The sequence below is a fragment of the Clupea harengus genome, chromosome 22, assembly GCF_900700415.2.
Source record: "Clupea harengus chromosome 22, Ch_v2.0.2, whole genome shotgun sequence".
In the NCBI taxonomy this organism is placed as follows: Eukaryota; Metazoa; Chordata; class Actinopteri; order Clupeiformes; family Clupeidae; genus Clupea; species Clupea harengus.
Genome location: NC_045173.1, coordinates 24,057,368 through 24,081,450, shown reverse-complemented (window position 1 = coordinate 24,081,450; position 24,083 = coordinate 24,057,368). Strand labels below are relative to the sequence as shown.

The 24,083-nt window shown below is 44.7% G+C and overlaps 1 protein-coding gene across 1 annotated transcript; it reads left to right on the top strand.

Moving 5' to 3' along the window:
• The first annotated feature begins 609 nt into the window (after positions 1 to 609).
• On the top strand, positions 610 to 23,374 carry slc25a36a (solute carrier family 25 member 36a). Its single transcript, XM_012816618.2, has 7 exons — positions 610 to 1,097; positions 6,262 to 6,429; positions 9,105 to 9,182; positions 12,936 to 13,036; positions 18,290 to 18,356; positions 18,503 to 18,792; positions 19,248 to 23,374. Exons 1-7 carry the CDS (start codon positions 1,057 to 1,059, stop codon positions 19,439 to 19,441), a joined length of 939 nt encoding a protein of 312 aa, XP_012672072.1. The 5' UTR covers positions 610 to 1,056; the 3' UTR covers positions 19,442 to 23,374.
• Positions 23,375 to 24,083: the final 709 nt, after the last annotated feature.

Here is a 24,083-nt window from a genome sequence, read left to right as displayed (position 1 = left end):
ATATGATTTAGAAACTCCAGGAATTACCGATAGTGTTGTTGTTGTGTTGATATCCATGCCCAGTTACACTAAAGATGATGGTGGTCTGAGAGTGGGCCAGAAGTGGCACACCCTAGTGGGGTGCTAAGCAAAATCCACAGGTGGACCGATATATGCTTGCCATCTGGGTCCTTGGTAGCTTGTAAATACATAAGTATCAAAAAGGGAAGAAAACACCTTAAAACTAACTAAAATAACTCAAAGTGCACCAGAATTAGGTCTGATATATATAGAGAGAGTTTGCGTTTTGTCAGGCCCAAGCATGTTGACCTAATTGTATGCATAAATGTTTTAAGAAAATCAACTTACAAAAAGGTTGAGTTGGGTTGAAGTTTTATATGGGTAATTTTTTAAATACTTCTACAACAGAACAAAATCAGTTGGCCACAAACGTTTGATATTCGGTGCTAATCACTGGCCAAACGTACAAGTATGTTGACATTCTTTTCAAATCATCCATGTGTGATCATGTGAAGAGAGCATGATGGGGTGGAGACTAAGTGACGTACTGCTACCATCGTCCAATCACAGCCTCTGTTTTTTGGCTTGTGATTCGACTGTAAATACCGACTCCGCTCACTGCTTCATTTTGCACAGCTGCAGCCCGCTTACTGAGCGGACACGACGAAACCAACCGGGGCTGGATTGTGATCCTAATAGACAGAATCTCTTTTACATTGGGAACGTCAACGTTTTTGCAGCCCATATACTCTTTTACGAAATTGAGGACTGAAGAAGATAGAATATAGCACCGGAGTCGTCAGTCTGGTCACTGTTAGCCATTCAGTAATCAAGTAGCTAGCTGGCTAGCGGTTAGCCAGCGCGGAGCAAGTTAGCCACTTCTGCGCAGTAACTAGCTAACCAGGGTATTTGTCATATTGTGCACAGAGCTGTTTGAAGACGACACTCACAGTGTTGCAGCCAAGTGCAGCCAGTAGTCTGAACGTGGTCGACGTGCTGGTCGGCTCGTCAGCCCATTGCAGTGCCTCCTAACAGCGGGCTAGGATATGAGAGAGAATGAGTCAGAGGGACACCCTGGTTCATCTCTTTGCTGGAGGGTGAGTAGCTAACGTTAACGTTAGGTAACTTGAAGGAAGTCACTACGTCACACATCCAAATCTAACAGTAATTTAGCACGCAGTGCACACCTGTCAAGCAACCGATCTAATTATTATGTTGCCTCACTGGCTATGGTGCTGTGATTACAGTGGCCTCCAAGCTAACGTTCCTTTAAATAAGAATCATTTATCTCCCGTAGTTGCGGCCTAGCCTCCGCTGCTCGTTGCAGTGTCAGTGCATGATCGAGTCATTGATTGCGTCCTCGTTAAGACCAATACATAACGCCAGTTGCATAGCTACCGTTACAGATGGTTACTTTGTCGTATAAGAATAGTAATGGTAGCGTGTTAGGCCCAGTAGATGTCTTTGATGTCAGTAGTTCTAAATAATGCCATTTATACCAGCATGTCAAAGCTAGCTTGCCAGCTAATGTCAAACAAGACAGTATGGTGCAGAGGCTAGCACACCAGCGGTTTCTTAGCTGCGTTCGTTCCATAGACATAATTTCTTATGTGTATTTTTCGTTTAGAAGAAGGGGACTGATGTAGCCAAATACCTTTCGCTAGCTTATCTATTTGTGTTGTTGTAGTTGTAGGGTAGTTCGATTACGTCCTCTTCGTTCGGCGACATTGCACACATAATATTTACAGTAAATCGAAGTAGGCCTGAGTTTATTCGTTGAAAGAAGTCCACATTTGGAAATTTCGAATTCCAACAAGACTTTATTTCAGAAGCAAAACAACCATATCTAGCTAAATAGCCAGGAATGTAATCGGTTGTATTTATGCCTTTCAAGGTCAAAAGGGCAATCAATCAAGCATGTACGGTTAAAATAGAGATAATGAATCGCTACTCATAGAGGGAATACGTAGCTTCAAGTTAATGTTTGGGCCTAGACTTAAAGCTGTGCTATTAACAGAGCCTACACTCATTCATGCAAGTTGTAGACCAGGTAGATACATGTGTTGCCCATGATGGCTTCACTAGACAGGCAACTTAGTTGCAACAATAACATTTGACAAATAAAGGATCTTCTAGATAGTGTATCGTAACTACACTGGTCAAAGTACCCCACCTTCCTTTCGGAAAAGGGTAAACAAATACTCACAGACATCACTGTGGTCAAGGCACAGGTCTAGGCCTTCATGTGAACTCCACTGTCCTGTCTCCTGTCATCTCTGCTGCCAAACAGTGTCAAGGTGGTGGACAGACAGACTGAAGTCTTCATGAACTCCGGTGTCCTTTAGCCATGTAACAAATGCGCTAAAACACTGAAGCCTGCTATTCATCCCAGTACTGAGAAAGCAGATCCACTCTGAAGCTCTTCTTATTCACTCCAACAATAAGGCCTCAGTGGAGTAGAGTGATGTTTGAGCTGCAGTCATAACAATAATAATAACAATAATAATAATAATGATAATAATAGTTGTTAAATAAGGGCCGGGTAGACTGAACCACCACACTGGTATCACAGTGGCTCCTTGAACAGAGAGTCTGAACACAGATAGCAGGTTCTGGGAACAGGCAGTATGTTCGTGCTGTCTGCACTGCTGTGACATGGGCAGAAGGAGCCGGCGTGTTCTGCCAAACAATCCATTGCTTTGGAGAAGGTAGCGGCTTGGATATTTCAGGCCCTTTTTAGTCCCTGTAAAAGCACTGCGCTGGAAAGGCTGAGCACTGTAGCGCCCACATCGCTACTTTCATCAAAGGTCAAAATGACCAGGCAGCGTGGGTTTGTTTGTTTGGCTACAGAGTAGGTGACTTCAGTTGTTTTTAGAGTTCACAGATACGGATAAGGCTCCAGCAGCACACTTCCCTGTGTAGGCCTTAATAGCTTACCTTTAGGTTTCTGTTTTGACCCAAAGACAAAGTTGAGTTAACAAACTTTGCATTATTTCCCCATTGAGGAATGCCTCATGGAATCTTGTAAAGTAGAGTCTTGAATGGAGTCTCACCAAATGCATGTTTTCAGAAAGGAGCTCCAAAAAAACCCCTCTCATTTGAATACCAATTCATTCCATAATGTAGCACTTCCATTCCCAAGTTTTAGAGGGTGCAGAATTCCAAACAGGTCTTCCATTTTCTGTTGAGTTGTATTTTTTACACACAAATCCTAGTCTGCGCACTTCATCTATTTATGTTCTGTGGGCTGCTGAATGTTTTTGTAAAGTTTGCAGTGTAAAGCTGTTATCTAAGTCTACAGGTGCCATGTCTTTGTTGCATATAGATTGGTCATGGTGACCCCACATTCATATAGGTTTCCTGATGGAAGGCTCATGTAGTTTCTTAGTATATTGAAACACATAGCTTCAAATTCAAGCAGTTTCAGCGACATTGCCCTCCTCTCTCTCTCTCTCTCTCTTCAGTATAGTATAATATCCTAAAGGAGATGAATAGCTGATATTTGTTTTATGGTAAAACAATACAATGAGGTGGTCAATGTTTTTATGTGTAATGCATTTGTATGTGACATTAGTGTTACAGACACAGACAGATGTGGTGTTTCACTGTCCTATAGGAGATGTAGGGGCTGTGTAAATATTTGATCTGAGGCTCAACCTAAATAGCCTACTTGTTTTGTCAGTGAGTACGCAGACAGTACTTGTAGTACTTATATTTTGCTGCTCATGGTCCAGCCTGCACAGGTGAAAGTCGAAGAGGCTGGTTGGACCTGGTTGAGGCTGAGTTTGTGAGCTTAAATCCTGTGCTGACAGATAAGTATTTTCCAACCAAACAACAGTCCTGTGTTTCCCTCAAGCAAAGACAAATCTGGTAATGATTGCCTAAGAATCGCCATTTTGTGGAAATGGGAGAAGGTTGCTGAATCCTATTTTTCCCTGCCTTCATTTCATTTTCTCTGTGTTACTGACTGCAAAACGTCAAAAAGTACTTCCCCTTTTTTCTCACTAAGGCAAGCTTATCTGTACAGAATGTTGTGTAATGCAGATCTCAAAATCCATTTTGTGTGTGTTGAGAATGACTTCTCCTACCATAGAAGTCAGAAACAATCTAAAAACCTCTCAAAGATGTCATTGAAAGAGACTGCCAATGTTTTTATGTCACACAGAAACTGTATTTAACTGACTGACTAGCCTAAAAGTTGTTTTGCCTTGTTGTTGAGGCCTGCACATGTTCGCTAGTGGGCGGGGCTCCGGCAGCAGCCGAGGCAGAGGCAGTGGCAACAGCCACGAGCACCCCTATCTGGGGCAAAGTTCACGGTTGCTAGTATGTGGGTCGGTCTTTTGAAAGGCAGCTTATAAATAGACAGTTAGGGAGCAGGAGCAGGAGCAGCAACAGGAGGGGGTGGGGGGGGGGGGCGGGGGCGCGGACTGCTGTGTGTGACTGCATTGCCAGGTCTGGCCGGTCTTGTGAGCACATGCTGGAAGCAGAGCGGTAGAACCAATCCCACCCCCCTCTCTCCTAGGCTAGCTGCTCTTCTGCTGTTTTATTTGTCAATACTTCCATCGAGGAGGTTATGTTTTTTTGGTGCTGTTTGTTTGTTTGTTTGTTTGTTTGTTCGTCTGTCTGTCTGTCTGTCTGTCTGTCTGTCTGTCTGTTTGTCAGCAGGATTACACAACAACTACCTTGCTGATTTTCATGAATCTTGATGGAGGGGTGTAGCATGGGCCAAGGAAGAACCCATTTCAGATCAGAATCACGAGGCACGGCCACACATTTTTTTATTATTTTTTTTTTTTTAACATTGCGCAATAGGGCATTTGGCCTTGCCGAAGGTCTGCATTCTCCGAGTGCCCTTCTGATTTAATATAGGACCATTCACAATGGACACAGTCTCCAGGTGCTTCACAGGGACCCAAAAGACCGAGACTTCCTCTCAGAGCAAACACATAGATGGAGCGAAAAGAACAGAAAGCTAAAGCTGTGTGCTAACAATGCCAAGCTCGTGGGACCCAGGGAGTGCACACACATAGCACACCCGTGTCCTCCATGGGCGTCAAGCCCGAATGTGGTCGGGGCTACTGTTTGCGCCACAGTGCCCCCCCCCCCCCCCCCCCCCCCGCTGTCTGCATTTTAATACAAGTCGCTTCGGATAAAAGTCCCTGCTAAATGAATGAATCCTAAATGTAGAGCTGTATTAATAATGTAAGTGTCGGCTAAATGACGGAATGTGAACGTGAAGCAAGGCAGGTGCTGCACTAGGGGTAAGAGGATCGTCCGTACGTGGCGTCACGTGCCTCTTGTTGAAAAGCTGTGGCCCTGCTGCACAGGTGGTTGAGGGAGGGAGGGAGGGATGCAGATGTCAGGCGTTTTGACTGTAGTTGTAACCTACTTCCACCTTCAGATTAGGAAGATAAGGTTAATCACATCAAGGCGAGTGTGCGTTTGTGTGTGTGTGTGTGTGTGTGTGTGTGAAGGGCTAATTTCTGCTGAAACAGCAGCACAGGTGAGCTGGTTCACCGATTCTGACCTGTTTTCTCTATCTCTATCTCTCGCTCTCTCTCATGATGGATGTCTGTGGCCTCATTCTCTCTCATTGACACGAGCAGCCTTTGGAGCACACGTCTGTCGCTAACACGTGTGCTACCACACAGAGGTAGTAACTCTCCCTCACTGAACCTTGGCCCATATACAGGGTCTGAGGCTGAGTTCGGTGCCTACCCTAGCCTACTGACATGAATATGAGTAGGAGCACGTATGGCTGACTCACTGGAACCTGATCAAATACGCTGCCCCACTTTCCACTCAGGCCCCTCATAGAAGGTTTGAGGCTGGACATATTAATACATTTTTGGTTGGCTCCACCGTTTGGAAAGAACCTGAACTTGCACCTTCAGAAAGAGGCTGTTTAGAAGCGAATCTGTTTTTATTTTTTGATTGATCTAATTAGGCCTTCATGTATTACCAGTACACTAACCATGCCCTATATTATATAGGGGTAATCGATACCGACTAGGTCCTTGTTAATGAAGCGGTAGCCTAGATGGAAAGAACCAAACCATATTGAGCATTATTGTATTTATAATAATAATAAGCATTTTTATGTTTTTTTACACGTGTAAGTCCACTCTGTAAAACTCTAAATGCATTGTATGGAGTTCTCTTTGACTTTACACGTCTACACCTGAATTCATGCTCTCTCTCTCTCTCTCTCTTCCCCCTTTCTCCCAATCTCTCTCTCTCTCTCTCTCCTTTTCTCTGCAGCTGCGGAGGCACAGTGGGTGCCATCCTGACATGCCCGCTGGAGGTGGTGAAGACCAGGCTCCAGTCATCCTCCGTCACCACCTTCTATGTGTCTGAGGTGCAGCTCAGCGGCGTCAACGGGGCCAGTGTAGCCCGCGTGTCTCCCCCAGGCCCCCTGCACTGCCTCAAGTGAGTGGTATACACACGCACACACACACACAGACGCGCGCGCACACACACACACACACACACACACACACACACACGCATACACACACGCACACACACATAAACACACACACACACACACACACACACACACACACACACAACGCACCTTGTTTACTGCTCTGCTCTACGTTACTCCTCTTCATCTGGCTTCATACTGGTCCTCATTGCCACACGTGTATTAGGTTGCTTGGCTTGATATTGGTCCAAAGCCCTGAAGCTCAGTGAGCACACACACACACACACACAAATCACACAAAGCCATGTGTGTTACTCTATGACCTAAATGACACTTCTAAGCTGAATACTTCGGAGTTTGCCTCTCCCGAGAAGTTTTTGCTTGCTTAGCTTAATATTCTGCAAAACTTTGTCACTCAACCTGATTCAGTAAAACCACAGCCTGACTAAGCCACCATAGGAGGGGTCAGTCAGTGTCCTCCATACGAGTACTCTGTCTGTCACACATGCCACACTATCTGCATGTGTTTCGCTTAGCCGAGTATTTCTATCAGAACTTTGTCAGCCAGCTCCGTCTCCTTCAGCGAGCACAGAGCAGCACAGCATGCTATGGGCTAGGCCTAGTCTATGTCCTGCATACACACACTGCTACACTTTCTGTAACAAATGATTCACTGTGAATCCCTGAAAGTGAGAGTCATTGTGCTGGTAACCCTGGCTACGTATGGGCTGGTGCCTTGATATAGGTGTCTTGTCTTGGCTGTAGTAAGCGATGCAGAGGCAGAGGCAGAGGCAGAGGCAGAAACTGGTTCTGAGCTGTTGAGGTCGACCAGGGCTGCCAAGTGCAGAAATCTCACACCAGGCTGCTACTGGAGCAGCTCCTCCAATAGCTGCCAGTATTTGATTGGTTGAAGCTTCCCACCACCCACTCCTGCCCATGCTAGATTTTGTTTTTCTTTTTTTCCCCCCTCTCAACTGGGAAGCTAAGAAAACAAGTATCACAAACCCATTTTTATTCTGCACAGTCAGGGGTTTGTGAGCTGCACAGGGCTAGGTTTGTTCTCCCTCTTCCTCTCTCTCTCTCTCTCTCTCACTCTCTCTCTGTCGTTCTCTCCCTCTCTCTCTCTCTGCGGTTCTCGCTTGCTCTCTCGTTCTCTCTAACTCTTACTCGCTCTCCCCCCCCCTTCTCTTTCTGTCTCTCTCTAGGGTGGTGGAGTAAAATAGGATGCATGACTAGGGCAAATGCCTTCTGTACCCGCCATGCCTGCTAATGTCAACACCCCACTTCATAACTGCCAATGCCACGATGTGGGCGCTGTTATGGGGTAAACTATGGCCCGAGGAATGTTGAGACTGTCAGACTGTCACCTGGCTCTCATAGATAATATTAACACAGGTAGCTAGAGTTGCTCCAGAGACGGCTTCTAGACCTCAAGGATTAACACAGACAGGAACCCCAGTGGCCGAGCTAGGTGCTAACAACTCCAAGGTCACTGGTCGCTTTGTGACCAAAACTAGCAATAGAACTCTAGGAGTGATCAAAGTGCAACGATCAGTGATACTCTAAGATGGTTTGGATGAAAACATCTGCTAAATGAGTAAATGTCCAAGGCTCCGTGTTACAGATTCGCAGTGCTGCTTGTGTTTTTGATGAATCTAGGGGGTGTGGCAGTGGGTTTTTTTTAGGGACCTTCCCTTCCTTCTCTACGTCTTGATTTCTTGGCCCTCTACAAGCAGTGTGTGAAGCCAGCGCTAGCGGAAGCATTCCACAGGGAATGAGAAGAGTGGGAAAAAAATGTCTTTCTCTTTCGCTGTCGCTCTTGCTGTCTCTCAGGCTCGCACACACACACACACACACACACACACACACACACACACACACACACACACACAGAGGCTCTGACATGACAAAGTGGGTCAGCAGTGAAGGAGGAGGAGACAGTAGAGGAGTCGTGGAGAGGGTTCATATTTTTCCCAGAATGCCAGCTGTGCCTGCAGCAATAAAGAAAGAGGGGATTAGGCACGATGGAAGTGTGTGTGTGTGTGTGTGTGTGGTGTGTGTGTGTGTGTGTGTGTGTGTGTGTGTGTGTGTGTGTGTGTGTGTGTGTGTGTGTGTGTGTGTGTGTGTGTGTGTGTGTGGTTTTAAGGCCATCCAATTCACAGCCAAATCTGGCCCTGATCTGTCGGAACCAAGCTGAATCAGGGGCACATCAGGGCCATATTGGGGCCATATTGGGGCCAGACCATGTCCAGACTTAGTTGTTATATCAGTAGGGGCTATCCATAGGGCCTTCCTGAGCTAGTCCACACTGTTTTTCCAGCAGTAGAAAATTGGGAGGGCTTTTATTTATTCTGGCACTCCAGCAACACCAAGAGGATTTTGATCTGAAATCAAAGTTCATTCCCGTGATTTCCAGGTAACCTCTGTGGTTATAAATAAATGCATAAATAAATAAACAAACAAATGGTCTCTGGACTGCAAACAATGTGATTTCCCAGCACGTGTTCCCTGCCCTCCTGAGTGCTGAGTCACTCGTCCGAAATACAGAAACGTGTTGATGCTGCTCTTGCTTTGGATGTAGTAGTAACTAGGTAACTAGTTAGAGTAAAAAAACAAATGTGCTTGATCAATGAGATGCATTTTGACCCCTAATCACATCCCTCTTTCTCTCTCTCAGGTTAATATTGCAGAAAGAAGGTCCTCGGTCGCTCTTCAGAGGTCTGGGGCCTAACCTTGTGGGCGTGGCTCCCTCTAGGTAAAGTATAATTGACATGTCTCTTCTCCTATCCTGTACTGCGTTAGAGAAACATACGACCTTCCTCGGCCTGCGCCACACTGCCAAAGCTGTATCGCATCATATAAGAGGGAACACTCACAGCAAGCCTACATTCAGACAGGCCCAATTATGTAAAGATGCTCCAAGGGGTAGTTAGCGAGGGGGATGGGGCGTTACCTAAGCTAAACTGTCTCTATGCTCTGGCAGCTGTACTAAAAATGATACTTGCTGGGGAAGAAGCAAAAACATTATTTTGCAGGAGCCCTCTTAAGCTTTGTCGTCTTTGAGTAAAGATTCAATTCTGCCTGGCTGCATTAACAAATAAGGTAACTGGCCACCCTTGCCTTGTCAGTATTTTTTTTTATTTTCTTTGCCAGTGCACAGCTCATTGACTATAGTGGCTCACCTTAATGCTAATGCTAACATTGCTTAAAGGTCGCTTTAAAACCCTTATGGGCTCACACCAGTTTTGGACAAACAAGGCCACTGTTCCCCGTTGCCCCTGCCCCTGCCCCTGCCCCTGCCCCTGCCCCTGCCCCTGCCCCTGCCCCTGCCCCTGCCCCTGCTCCTGCTCCTGCGCCGGCTCCTGCCCCTGCCCCTGCCCCTGCCCCTGCCCCTGCTCCTGCTCCTGCCCCTGCCCCTGCCCCTGCGCCGGCCCCTGCCCCTGCCCCTGCCCCTGCCCCTGCCCCTGCCCCTGCCTCATAAGCAGTGATGTAACTGGAATAAGCGAGCGGAGCGGTGGAAATAGAGCGCTGTTGTGCAGGATGTTCTCCAAAACACAGCTGCCAGGGGGACTTAGGCAAAGCAGGTAGCTGATGAGTCGCCTGCATAACCCTCATCAAGCCTCTCGAGTGAGTGAGTGAGTGAGTGAGTGAGTGAGTGAGTGAGTGAGTGAGTGAGTGAGTGAGTGAGTGAGTGAGTGAGTGAGTGAGTGAGTGAGTGAGTGAGTGAGTGAGTGAGTGAGTGAGTGAGTGAGTGAGTGAGTGAGTGAGTGAGTGAGTGAGTGCAGACAGTGCTCCAGGCTGTATCCCTTTATTAGCTAGCTCTCTTTCAGACAGTGTCTTTCCCTCATTCACCACTCCACCCCTCTGGCAATTATGAGGCAGACACATTTCCGTAGCTGTCATACTCAGGTCCTATTTGCACCAGGTTTGGCTGTTAGCACTCTAACTTTAAGTGTGTTCTGTCCTAGAGTATATGTTTGACAGTGCCATGTCAGGTGCAAAACTTGCTTTTTTATAACAATGCCTATATTTAAAACCAAAAAAATTGTGAGTGTGTATGAATCTGTCAGTTTGTGAGTGTGTGTCTGCCTATGCATGTAAGGGGGAGATTTTCCCTTGTCTTATGTCAGTGGTATAAGTTATGATATGGGTGTGTGTGTGTGTTTATTTATTCCTGTCTGGTATTGACATGCTGGGGGTATATTTCTGTGTGTGTACGTGTACGATCAGATCTATCCTCCAAATGTGTGCTTGAACTTTCCCCGTCCTCTTTTTGAGACACGTTTAGCTGCTCATGACCAAACAGACTGTTACATAAAAGCAGGACAGAACACAGCAGAGCGCTTACACACCCCTAATAACCCAGGTCCACATGCCCACATCCCCCCCCCAAAAAATGAGGACTCGTCCAAAGTGCTTGCATGACCATACAAACAGACTTGCATTCCTCGTAAGATATGATGAAGCACCAAATCTCAGTTGCATTGTCTGCGAGCATTGTCACCCCTTCCAAAACTATAAATAAACCTTCCTTCTGGCCTGGCACGCTCACGCTTGTCCGATTGGTGAAAACCTGACAGATGTGTTTCCCCGGCTGAAGATTGGCTGCCAGCGTTCAGTGTAGAGGCTCCTGATTGGCTGAGCGCAGTCAGGGGGGGGGGGGGGGGGGGGGGGGGTTTCGGAGGAAGTGGAAAGATACTGGGCACTCGGTAACTAGGCTGTCACATTAAGCCCTTGGTCAGCTCATCTGGAAGGGGCCCACGCTCGGCTGGGCTTTTGGCTGCTCCGTCTGCAGCCATGTTTCAGCACCATAGGCCTTAAATCCGCCCGCATCATCCCAGAGAAACTCTCTCTCTCTGTGGCTTACGTAACACAGAAGACACAACATTCTTCTCACACACACACACACACACACAGGGATTAAAAATCAAAGCCGCACCGGAAATTTTTATTTGCGTAATCTCTATCTCCCTCCCTCCCTCCCTTTCTTTCACGGTCTCTTTTTTTCTTTTTGCTTCTGTGAGGGGAGCTGTATGCTAAATTACCCAATGTGGCTGTTTAAATCCTCTACTAATGCCCGTCATGTGACGTGATCTGATACAGACTGATCCTCACCCTGGGTACCCTTCACCTGAAAGCACTGGGGGTCAGCTCTGGGGGTCAGCCCTGGTTACAGTCACAGTGTTTGGCGCTTCGTCGGGAGACGCCTCTCTGAAATTGTCACTGAATGCCATTGAGAGCCGATATATAGAGGCAATATAACACTGGCTGGATTACTTCCTTAAATGCATTGTAAGATACTACAGTATGTCTGTAATATTGTACTCTAGTTCAATATACATCTGGTTCTGTGAGATTAGCATCATTGAGCTAAACCTGGATCCCTGTTCATGAACGAACTACCTGCTGTTGTCTTTGCTTTGCCGGAGGCCGGGTAGGTATCCGAGCGTTATGAGTTGGGTTATGCTGTGTGACAGGGAGGCACAACATTACCCTAAATGACTTAGGTTTTTCCGGGGCACTCTCTTCGAACGGGTGTGCGTGCGTGCTTGTGTGTGTGTGCGCGCTCTTGCTGTTGATCAGAGTGTTAAGGTACCCTTGCTTTGTGTAACCGTCTCTGAGTGGGCCCTGTGGATTAAAACAGGCTGGATTAGACATGGACATGTTTATTAGAATCAACACATTGAGTTACAAAGCAAAGCCAAAGTAACCTGAACAAACATTGGGGTTGACTGTGCATCACCAAGAAGGCTTGCCTAGTAAGAGTAGCATAAGATGGACATAGCATCAGGTTCACATCCCAGCACTGTATCCTCAAGAGTTGCATAATACAGCGTGTTAGATTTCAAATCAAAGATGCCCATCATGTAACACAGATATCCAAACTAAATGGAAGCCAAAATAGACTCCTCTTCTGACCCTTTGCTTTACTTGGCTGCCATATCACTTGTTGAGTTTGGCTTCACTGTGATCATATAGGCGAGAGGCAAGCCTCTTATTCTGACCGCAGCTTTAGCCAAGTGTTGGTCCAGTAATCAGAGGCCTGGTCTCCGCAATGGCCAAAGAATGATGGGGTCGGAGACCGTGCAGATTTGATGTAGGCTAGAAAAGTCTTAGCCAGCGTTTACAAACCAGAAGGGTCCTTTAAAGTTGGACCACACAGCAGACACTTGGTTCCCTGGTCTTCTCTTTCTCTCGGTGCACAGAACCATATGTTTCACCACCTGCATCAGAACACAGATGTGACAATATTTCAGATGCATCCATCAAGATCACCGCCCAAAGAAACAGGTGTTCTGCCAGATTGCCCATAATGCCAGACCTAGAAGAAAGACCTAAAATCACCGAAATGATTCAGCCAGTGTCTTCAAAACCAGACCAGTGCATAGAGTCAGTCAACTGCCTAAAAGAAGGCTGGGTTTGCCAATAGTTTTTAAACCAGATGAACACAGAAACTGACCAAACTGAAAACGTATGACTCACTGGTGTCCTCTCTCTCCCTCCACAGAGCCATATATTTTGCGGCCTACTCCCTGGCGAAGGAGAAGCTAAACGGTGTGTTTCAGCCCGACTCCACACAGGTCCACATGGTGTCGGCAGCCCTAGCAGGTAAGACGAGGGCCGCTAACCGCTGCATCCACTCTCACTGAAGAATACTAAAACTGTAACAGTGCTCCCCTTTATGTCGTATTTAACCAGCCTATGTGTAGAAATGAGTTTGCACTCGATCTTCAGCCTCTGCACCATTGAAAGTGGATGTAATGTCACAATTTACACTGGTACCATTTCGCTAAACATTTATATAAAAAAAAAGTGTAGGTAACTTGATTGGCCTCATTTTTCGATTGTTAAATGAGTTCAATTGTTTAGACACTTTTGTTTGATTGGAAATTGTGGTTTAAGGATAAGCACGTTTGTTTTTATTTGTGTCTATATAGACGTTAAAGGACTGACTGGGCATGGTTAGTGTAGGACGTCTGTCCTTACCTTTAGATGTTTCTTTTGCATTTTTTTTATTTAAATATTTTATTTTTTTTAGGTCATTTTCTAGCTGTGGGGTAGCGTGGGTAGAATGAAAAAAAAAAAAAAGAAGCAAAAGCACAGCTGGTTTGTCCGAAAGCACAATTGAAGACTTTCAGGATCGGACCATCCATCCACAAACATCTCTTCTCTTGTTTTCAGAGATGAGAGTTATGCTCTCAGAACAAAAATAATCCTCCCCTTGTATGGGAGTTGAATGTAAAATAAAACAGAATATTAATAAGAAAAAAGCACAACATATGTAAACATATGTTCAAATGAAAAATACAACTTCAACAATATCCTTATATTTTCTGCCAGTATTTCACCAGCAATGAATTAATTAAATATTGAAATGTTCTATCTGATAATGTTCCTGCTTTGAGTGAACATTCTTGCCACTCGGGACTATAATCGATGGACTATCTTGATGGATTGCATTTGAGCTCAAGTATCGACTGAGCCCTTTGCACGTAAAACTCAGCCTCAGAATACACTACCAAACTCTGCTATTCTTTTAAAGAAAAGACAAGGAGGAGAAACTCTTTCAAGGTCCTTAAAGTTTGGGTTGTGCTTTCCTCTCCCGTTTTTTCCCCCTTTTTCTTTCTTTCTTTTTGTTGTTTTTCCCCCTGTTTCTTCTCCTCCTCTTGTTTTGTTTTTTACTTTGAGGGCTGGAGGACTTAGGCCATTACATACCAGTGTGCTACTAAACAGTCTGGCTTCACACGCTGCGCTGTCTGTGCTGTGTGTAGTTGAGGACGCTAACATGTAGGGCGCAGTGAGTGAGCGGCGGTCCTCGCGACTGGCGCAGGCGGATCCGCGGACGCCTCAGGTAGTCTCTCCTCTTCTCACTGGTATGGACATGATTCTCCTAACCGTAATGATGATGATGATGATGATGATGATTGTTATAAAAATGCTGATGTATTTTTTTAACCATGTTGTTGATCACATACTCAGTACTGCCGCAAGCTTGTAGCTAGTTCTTTTTGTTTTGTTTTTATTTTTGTTTTCCCCCTGTCTCCTAATCTCCCTTGTTATTGCACAGTCTTGACACTTTGGCCCTAACCAGCCTGTCACCCCCTGTAAAGGTAATTCAATTATAACTACAAATGATACATGCACACACACACACACACACACACCCCCCCACCCCCCACCCCCCTAAACTAGTGAGATGTGGGGCATGGTAACCTTGTCAACTTATCTAATGTTAAAGACCTGGCTACCCTGTGTTATCGGTAGTACCCTGCAACAAGAGGCTATGACACAGTTAGAAACAGCGTTTTGTAGGATTTACTTTCAGACACACACAGGAAGTAAAAGGAGGGAGCTGCCATGTCCCTCTCATTCCTTTCTTAAGTGTATGTATAACACATCTACTGAGGCAGTCCTTAATTACAGTGTCTCAGCATCTACATGGCTCTATTATGTTCTCTCTACATCTAAATGGCTTTAAATCACCACATATTTTCTTAGGTGGTTAGAATTGTGTATAAAATGTGCTATACAAATAAGCTTGCCTTGCCTTGCCTTGCCTTTAGAGGCAGCCGAAGATTGGCTCCACGGTTCTATCCGAGTCCCGCATCGGAGTCGTATCACTTTCCAAGCCTTTCTTCCTAATTGCTTGAGTTTCACCTGTGATTGACACTTCCCCCCCGTCGCACACTCAGATCAAACTTCCTTATCCTGTTCACCAACTCACCTTTCATGGAAATCTTCTGTACGCCGGAGCCAGTGTGAATATAGGTCAGACCACTGCAGAAAGTGGGCTAGTATTCCATGAGCAACTGGCCACGGAGATGTTGCTTATATACACCAGGGCCTATGAGAAGGCTGTCATTCCTTTAGTCTGAGATATATATATATATATATATACTTTTGTGCTAGTAGATCAAGGTGTACTTGGCTGTGCAGTGCAGACACCCAGGTATGGTAATGTTGGAGTGTTCTGCGTAGAGATATATGGATCTTGGCTTTCCTCCAGGAATGTTAAGTAGCACATCAGGCAGAAGGCCAAGAGTACATTTGTCCCAGCAGAATACTAGAGGTGTCAAGTGCATTAAACCATCGCAGCCAGGACAGAGCTCAAGTTCAAAGAAAGTGTAGAAACGGTGACCCATGTGTAACTTTGCATGGATCTGATCATCCTGCTTGAACCCTTTACCTTGTTCCAGAGCCCAACAGTAGACCAACAGCTCCAGAGCGCATAGACCTCGTCTCAAAAGCCCTCTATGAAAGGGTGGAAGAACAACCGTGTTTTCATTTCAAGTCATCATATCATCATTGGTTAATGAAAAGAAAAAGTGTGATTCATTTAGTATGGATACCCATATGCACCCAATAAATCCTGTACATACACACTCATGCATTTGTGTACGCATCAAGTGTCAAACTTACACTCATTCGCTTATTTATTCAACAAGGTTGACAAGGTTAGCATGTCCCAGTTTTAAAAAATATTTTTTTTTTGTACTGCTTGACCATATGTTTTATTATTGTTTTACTTAGACCTTGCCCCCCTTTTCACCCCAAATTACTTTTCTTTCCCCCTCCAACACGTAGGTCTGATGAGACTATTGTGATAATGGCAATGACAACACTGTTTTCGCTGCTAATGTAGCGGCAGCTAGACTCTGCACCCTCCATCTTTTGAGTTTGATTAACAACGACAGTGGTGTGATGTTCTTTCAGGCTTCTGAACACACACACACACACACACACACACACAAAATACCTTTGCTATGTCCCCTGCATTCTATTTCTTTCCTCATCCTTTTCTTGCTCTTCTTCTTCCGCCCCCTCTTCTGTCTCAATGCCCGACTGATGGCACTTACACATTCTGTGTGAAAAGGAAGGAAGGAAAGGAAAGGAAAGGATAACCCAGAGCCCAGACAAGCCTCTTATGTTCTTGCGGTCTCAACCAGGAGTATAGGGTCACTGGGTTTATATGGAGGGAGGGTGGGTGGGTGATGATGATGAAAGCAAGCTGGGGAGGGAGTGTGGGATCATGGGACATAAAGGATGATTCACTATTCCATCCCACCCCACGTAGTGTGTATTTTGAGTGTGTTTCTTTGTCTTCATCATCTTGTTCTTGTTAAATAACAAAACCAATAAAGCAAACAAAAGGGGTGGTCTTCTGCTGCTGCTGCTGCTGCTGCTGCTGCTTGTGACTGTGGTACAGACAAGCCTGTGTCTATTTTAGGGCTATACTGTAGTGTGCAGCCCTGCGTGGGGGGGTCCGCGGGGCAGCCAATGTCTGCAGGCTTCTAACTGCAGCTGTGTGGAGTAGCTTTGTCCCCCTCCCCGTGAGTACTCGCCAGAGACGCTCTCTGCTCTTCCTCTCTCTCTCTCTTCCTCCTCTTCCTCCTCCTCCTCTTCTACTGCTACTACTGCTACAGATCTCTCATACTCTCCACCCAGTCGCTCCTTAGGTCTTTCAAGTAGACACCCACATCCACCTCCCTCCCTCCTTCCCCCCCCCCCCCTCTCTAGGCTCAGAACGACACACGTAGTTGTGTTACTAGCATAAGCCAATGAATATGTGCTTGTGTGAGCAGGGTAGTTATACAGACTTGCATGAAGGCTATTATCTGTATACTCTTAAGTTGTAGCGTTGAGGAGGGGTGGGGGTACTATATACCTGGTCTTGATCTCAGGTAGTGTATCTGAGCTTAAATCATAGCCTACTAAAAGCTGCCGCCCCCTCTTAAAAAAAAAAAGAAACCTAAACAAAACACCAAAATAATAAACAATCGTGCGCACACATCCCCCGTAGTGAACCCTAACAGACAGCTTTCACAACAATCAGCTGTCCAGATTTAGTCTACAAATAACGCAGCGTAAAGAATTCACCAAACTGGGCAATTCATGTAACCCAAGTTGAATGTAGACCACTCTAAATGCCATTGCATTTGCTCAACGCATGCACCCAGTCACTGCACACTTAAAACAATTTCAAATAAAAACAAAAACAACAGAAGACTCACTGACTCTTCAGTGGCCAACATTTATACTAACCCCATGTGTCTAAACCTTACATGTTTGTCATTTTACTGGCATGGAGTGTCTGTGACCCATCAGGGATACCAGTTATCATATTTGTGATAGTTTATGAATATGGCGGGCAATTAACAGTCCATTCACCAAAAGCAATTCCACAAAAGCAACAAACACGTTGAGGCAGGCTTACGCAGCCTTTGACCGTACAACGTTATATTGGTGTTCTGAGTCACTAGTAAATGCCTCAGCAAAAGAACTGCCGCACAACAATACTTCAAGTTACAGTGGAAGCCTAGAAGAGGCCATAGTAAGGCTTGTATGACATTGTTACTCAGATGCTTATTTCTCTGTGGTGGAGGGTTAGTTGCCACATTTTTGGTTAGTTTAGTTTAGTTACAACATCAGTGCAGATGCTTGAGTTTAAGGATCACTTCTCTAACATGGGCTTATGGCTTAAATCCAATAATTTTTAAGAGGTCATCCTGACCTCCAGTTCTATCTTAAGAGATCACTATCGATAATAACGATCGAGATACATTCCTGAGCAGGACTTGGCCGGGACATGGTCCTCTACCATTGATTTTTTTTTTTCTAATCTTAATGATACTTTGTGTTTTTATTGGACTTCCTTTTTGTGAAAAACAAAACAGCCATAAACCCATGTTGAAGGAGTTCTCACATGTGTTTAGTACAGTTTACTAATGATGATTGTTGTTGACGATGGAGGTGTTGGTGTGTAGAGAGAGTGTGTTAGGCCAAACAGATTGTCCATGAGTGTGTGCTGTCATGCACTGTGTGTTAGTGCCTCCTCTGAAACCAGTGCCTTATTTTTCACAGGGTTCACGGCGATCACGGCTACCAATCCCATCTGGCTTATCAAGACTCGCTTGCAACTTGATGCCAGGTGAGGTGTCATTTTTTTTTATATATATATATCTCTATCTTCTGGTTAAACCAATATATAAGATCGAGTGCATTTAAAAGAAAAGATAAAAACTAAGCCTTGATTTTTTTTTTTTCCTTATGTTTTCTTAACCCGGCGCTGTGTAGGAACCGTGGTGAGCGTCACATGAGTGCATTTGAGTGTGTCCGGCGGGTGTACCAGGCGGACGGGGTCCGGGGATTCTACAGGGGCATGTCGGCTTCTTACGCCGGCATCTCAGAGACTGTGATCCATTTTGTGATTTACGAGAGCATCAAGCGCAAGTTGCTGGAGGCTAAGGCCCAAGCCAACATGGACGAGGAGGAGGAGGCAGTTAGGGACGCGTCGGACTTTGTCGGGATGATGCTGGCGGCCGCCACGTCCAAAACCTGTGCCACATCTGTTGCGTATCCACACGGTACGTCTTTCTCGTAGTCTTCACAAAATGACTGACACTGCCTTTTCACAAACAATTTGCAGCGGGGCCGGATAACAAAGTATGATTTATAATGGATATGAAAAACACTTATTGACATACAATATATGATCCTGTCTACAACATCAATTTGGGTAAGATGTCTTTGCTTCCACTACAAACGTTATACTTTCAGGGCAAAAAAAACGTAACACAATTGGCTTTTTTTAAAGAATCAGGACATATTCAAAGAGATGGGTATCACAGCCAAATTGCATCATCATTGAAGTTCCGTTTTCCCATTGAGGTTCTGCTTTAACAAGGCATTGTTTGTTCTCTTCCTTTCGTGTGTTGTTTAAAAACACACAAAACTACAAAAAACCTGAAGGCATGGTAAGATTTCTGTGAATGCCACACTGACATACTTCTCTCTCTCTCTTTCTCTATCTCTTCTACAGAGGTGATCCGCACTAGACTTCGAGAAGAGGGCAGCAAGTACCGCTCCTTCTTTCAGACTCTTGGCGTAGTGATACGCGAGGAGGGCTACCGTGCCCTCTACCGCGGCCTCACCACCCACCTGGTGCGGCAGATACCCAACACCGCCATCATGATGTCGACCTATGAACTGGTGGTCTACATGCTCAACGGTTAACCCAGCCCCCCGGCCAAGGAGGAAGAGAAGGAGAGAGAGAGAGAGAGAGCGCGAGAGAAATAGAAAGAAAGAAAGAGAGAGAGAGATATATCAGTGGAAAATGGAGAGGACTAGGAGGGCCCCAGCGATCCTCCAGGCCACTCGAGGGCGCTGTTGTCTTAAAGATGAAACGGAGAGAGAGAGAGAGAGAGAGAGTGATGGAGGGTAGGGAGGGAGAGGGTGAGAAGGGGGAGGATGGGAAGGAACGAACCAACGAATGATTGAGAAAGCAATGGAGGGAGGAAGGGGTTAGTTCAGTCCTTTAAGTGCACTGCAAGGTGGTTGTTTGTAATGGATGGTGTCTTACAGAACCAACCATTAGCGATAATCTCGTTTAGACACTGTTGTCTCTCCGAAAAATTCCTCTCTCGAAAATGAGAAATTTGAGAAGACAATACGGAGGAGGGGGATGCTTGAAACTGTAACTCCTGTTTTATGGGGCAAAACACTCATGCTTGATGCCAATACGCCACCATTTCAGTTGTTGTAATTGTTGTTGATTATGATGTCGTTTGTCATTTGTTTTAAAACTGTCACTTAAGCAAACACAGTGTTAATTTGTCTGTATGGGTTTCATTCATACATGGATTCCTGTACAGTTAGCATTTGGTTGCTAGAGACAATGCTGTGTTCAAGCATGCCCCTCCGCTAGTCAGCTCAGAGCAAAAGACTAACTACGTGTAACCCGCCGACCTTCTGCTTTGCTCTCGGCCAAATAGTCCCGACCCTTCTAGCCCAACACAACACAAAAAAAAGTCCTTCATGTAGACTTGTGTTTCTTTCAAGCTGGATATCATTTCAGTGGAGTTTGTTGAGTTGTGCGGTGACGTCCTCAGTAGTCAGCAGTCGCGGATGACTGCCTTAGGGCAGCTGAGAGCGCCCCCTGTCTGCTCAACTCTGGAATGCAGTTGTGTTTCTTTCCAGTTGTTGTTTTTTTTTTTTTTTTTCAAATCTCTACCACCGACATTAACATCCAGACCTGTCTCAGGTCTCCTCTGGAAAGGTCACTTACTTGAAACGAGTCAGTGTTGATGTTTGAAAGACAGCGCCTACAGGTCTTGTTCTAATGTGTCAGACCCGAGGAGGGGGGATGGGGGGGGTTACTCAGATGCAGCCCCCGACACACACACACATGCACATTACCATCTGGAGAGAGGAGCCACTCTCCCCATCCCCAACTGTGGCTTTTTTTTTTGTGGATAGTTTTAATCTTGTATTATAAATAAATAAATATATAAATATATATATATTAAAAAAGGAAAGAATAAAAAAAATAAAAAAAACCAGTATTACTGTTGGGGCAAAACAGTGTTTTGCTAAGCAGTGTCCATTGAAGATATTGTACAGTTCAGTGTACTTAATTTTTAGTGAAGGATATTCCTATATGTGTATATAATATGCATATCAAATATCCCTCTTGTCCATAACCTAGGTCCTATGATCATGCAGTAGGCTGCAGTTTCAAAAGTATTATTTGAATCAACTGCATTTTGTCAATGTTGGAAAAAAAAATGTTTGAATCTATCGCAATATGGTGTGTTGTGGTCTTGGTCGATTTTTATTTTGTTTCTTGTTTGTATATTATTTTTGTTCTTTCTTTCTTTCTGGTACAACATGCTGGCCTTAGACTCCATACACAGCCCAAAATGGAGTCTATAATCTTGTGTTTTTTTCTGTTTTGCTTTATTTTTTTCCCCTCTTGTGGACCTGTGAAAGGTCAGTGTCCTCATCTCAGCGATATGTTTACATGCAGCCCTGGCTTCCCCTGGTGAAGGATCACATAATCGTCATATCAGCTGTGTCACTCAGTTGGTTCGTCTGTGCAAGTCCACCCCATGGTTTCCCCATTTGTCCTGTTGCGTCATTCAGTGTCAAACAGTAGATTTTTTTTTTTCGTCGTCGTTCTCTAACCTGCTAGCTTGTAGTCCTCCTCAGTAATGTGAGAAGTTGTGAGAATCTTCTATCCGCAAGGCCATTTTACAACAGTCCTCAATCAGGGTAGACATCATGGTAAATGTGTCTCTCTCCTTACGCAACTTGCGAGCTGAGATCGTTAACTCACCTCGGTATCATTTGGATCCAACATGCAGCTCCCTCCTAAACTGTGAACGCTTGAATTGAGTGTTTTTTTATTTTGTCAGCATCGGCATACGGTACTCAACTATCCCCTCAGACTGTAACAGGTGCTATGGATTGTGTCTAGGACTTCCCTCAGCTGCTATTACATGGCTCTCTGTGGCACTGTAAGGAGCTCTTCATCCTTCTGAACAGCGTGATGATATGTGACCGCACTCAACATAACATTGAGCATCTGTATCAGTTCAGGCATACTGTACATTGTCATTCTTTATGTTTGAACAGAAAGGGGCGCTGGGTCGTCTAAAGCCAACATCACCACAGTCAGCCAACTGTGGAATGGCCCACATACTCTTGACACTTGGCATAGCTCAAGCAGGTATGGTGGAGCCCATAAGGATGGCTTCTGTGGCTTATTCCCAAGACATGGCTATGTGTCGAGTTATGAACACGCGCACACACACGCACACACCGCCCAGATTTGGCATGCTAACTGCAGGTGTTTAACCTGCCCCAACATGGCATTAAGACAGCAGAGGTGATTGCGGTTTACCCAAATCCTGGCAACTGAAGTCAACCAGGAGATGTTTCAAAAACAATTACTGCTGTTATTGAAATCAAAATGTTAGGAGAGAGAGAGTAATCATTATTCAAAAATGTTGGCCATTGATTGGTGGAATATTTGGACAACTTTATAAGTTTTCAGAAAGTGTTGAACTATTTGTTTTGAATACATTATCATGCTAGCTATCAACACGTATATCGTTATGGTACAATATGTATCCTTAACATGCCCCCTATTAAATTACAAAAGGGTTTGGTGTTAAGGACCTGTACGTAATTAGCTGTACGTTATTTTGTCCACACACCCTTGTTTACAAAATCAAGTAGTCAAAATGTCAACTCTTAAATTTGTTCCTCATAAGCGAAAAAAAAAGAAGTATAAAACAAAACAAAAAGACATTATGCAGGCAAGGGAGCTCAGTTTCTAAAATAAGCAAGGTGGGACACTACGTTTACCACGTTAGTCAACATGTGGCCCTTATCCTAGTAGGCTAGGCCTATTTGTGACAACGTGGTTATATACCGCTGGCTAAATAATATTTAAAAAGTAATTTGCGCTCTACCATGTCAAGACAGACTGGTGTTTTGGTAGAGCTTTTAATTGAGAGCTAGCTGGGGCAGAATGGCAACATACCTGATCTTGGGGGCTGATGACCTGTGTCACTTTTTGACATTCGCTCACTTAGCCTGCATATGTCATTGTCAGCGGATCGTGTTTTACAAAACGCAGATTTAAAGTTTTAAAAGTGACATTTTCTAACGTGAGATTGGAAGTTATTATTATCTTGATAGGCTTGGCAACTAATGTGATATGATTTCATACAAGACTGTATTTTCAACGTTTCTGAATGAGTCAAGTTGACGTAACGACAAAGCATGGCTGAATATTCCAATTATATTGTCTCGCGCTCGAACATCGTGCACGCTGGCCCTGACCAGAGCCCAGGAGGAGACGCAGGCTGCGTAGGGAGCTCTTGTGTGTTTTTGCGTCTCATTTCACCTTTCTTGAAATCGGTTGTCGGTGATGAAATCCTCTCTAGGCAGGTTATGGTGTCCTGAGCACCAGATCACTCAACACTAATGCATTGAAAATTTATGTTGAATGTTTTTTTTTTCCCCCTCTATTAAGTTCTGGTTTTGTTTTGTTTTGGCTTTTTTACACCTTCAAATGTGGCCTATTCTTAGCTGGCTATGTGTTATACCTCTTTTTGTACAAAATAAGTAAATAAACTAAATAAAAAAAAATACTAAAAACATCTTTGTTGCTCTATTTGTGTGCAAACGAGTCATATTATATGTTGCAAAGCCGCCATGCAGGTCAGACTTCCAAGTTGTAATATTACAAATCCGCCTCAAGGTGTCAGCATTGTACCACGGTCTAAAAGATGCCTGCCAGCCACCCAACGGATTTGTTATGCACTGGTCAACTCAGAGAGATTAAAGATCAGGTAGGTATGCTCATAGAAATGAATTTGGGATGAAGACAATGGATCCGCCTACCCATATACCTGACTTCGTTTGAGGTTCGCAAGCAAGTTTGAGCCGACCCCATGGGGCAGCTTTTCTCACACGTTGCGTAGCCGCAAAACCCAGGCAAGGGAGAACCTTCAACAAAGGCATGGCTACGATAATGATTTTTTTGGGGGGAAACACTGCCCCCTGTTGAAAAGAGATGTGACCCTCAGTAGAGGGTCGGTGAGAGGTAAAAAAAAAAAGCTTTGAACTAGGCCTTTTAACCAGCATAAAATGATCCCTACATTATTACATTTCGGCTAGCCCATGAACTCGTCTATATTGGGCATTAGGTATCTACTATTACTCTTGGTTATGCTTTGCATTTCAACGCTATGACAGCCTGAAGGTGTCTAACAGTATGCCTCTTAATTCCCTAGATTCAACTGATAAATCTCAGTAGACAAATGTAAAAATAAATAAATTCCGTGTTAGAAGAAATAGCGCAAAA

Excerpts from the sequence above, each read along its gene's own strand:
- slc25a36a (XM_012816618.2), top strand. The coding sequence starts at position 1,057 with ATGAGTCAGAGGGACACCCTGGTTCATCTCTTTGCTGGAGG. Across the intron at positions 13,037-18,289 it reads GGTGTCGGCAGCCCTAGCAG|GGTTCACGGCGATCACGGCT; the intron begins GTAAGACGAGGG and ends TATTTTTCACAG. Across the intron at positions 18,357-18,502 it reads CGCTTGCAACTTGATGCCAG|GAACCGTGGTGAGCGTCACA; the intron begins GTGAGGTGTCAT and ends GGCGCTGTGTAG.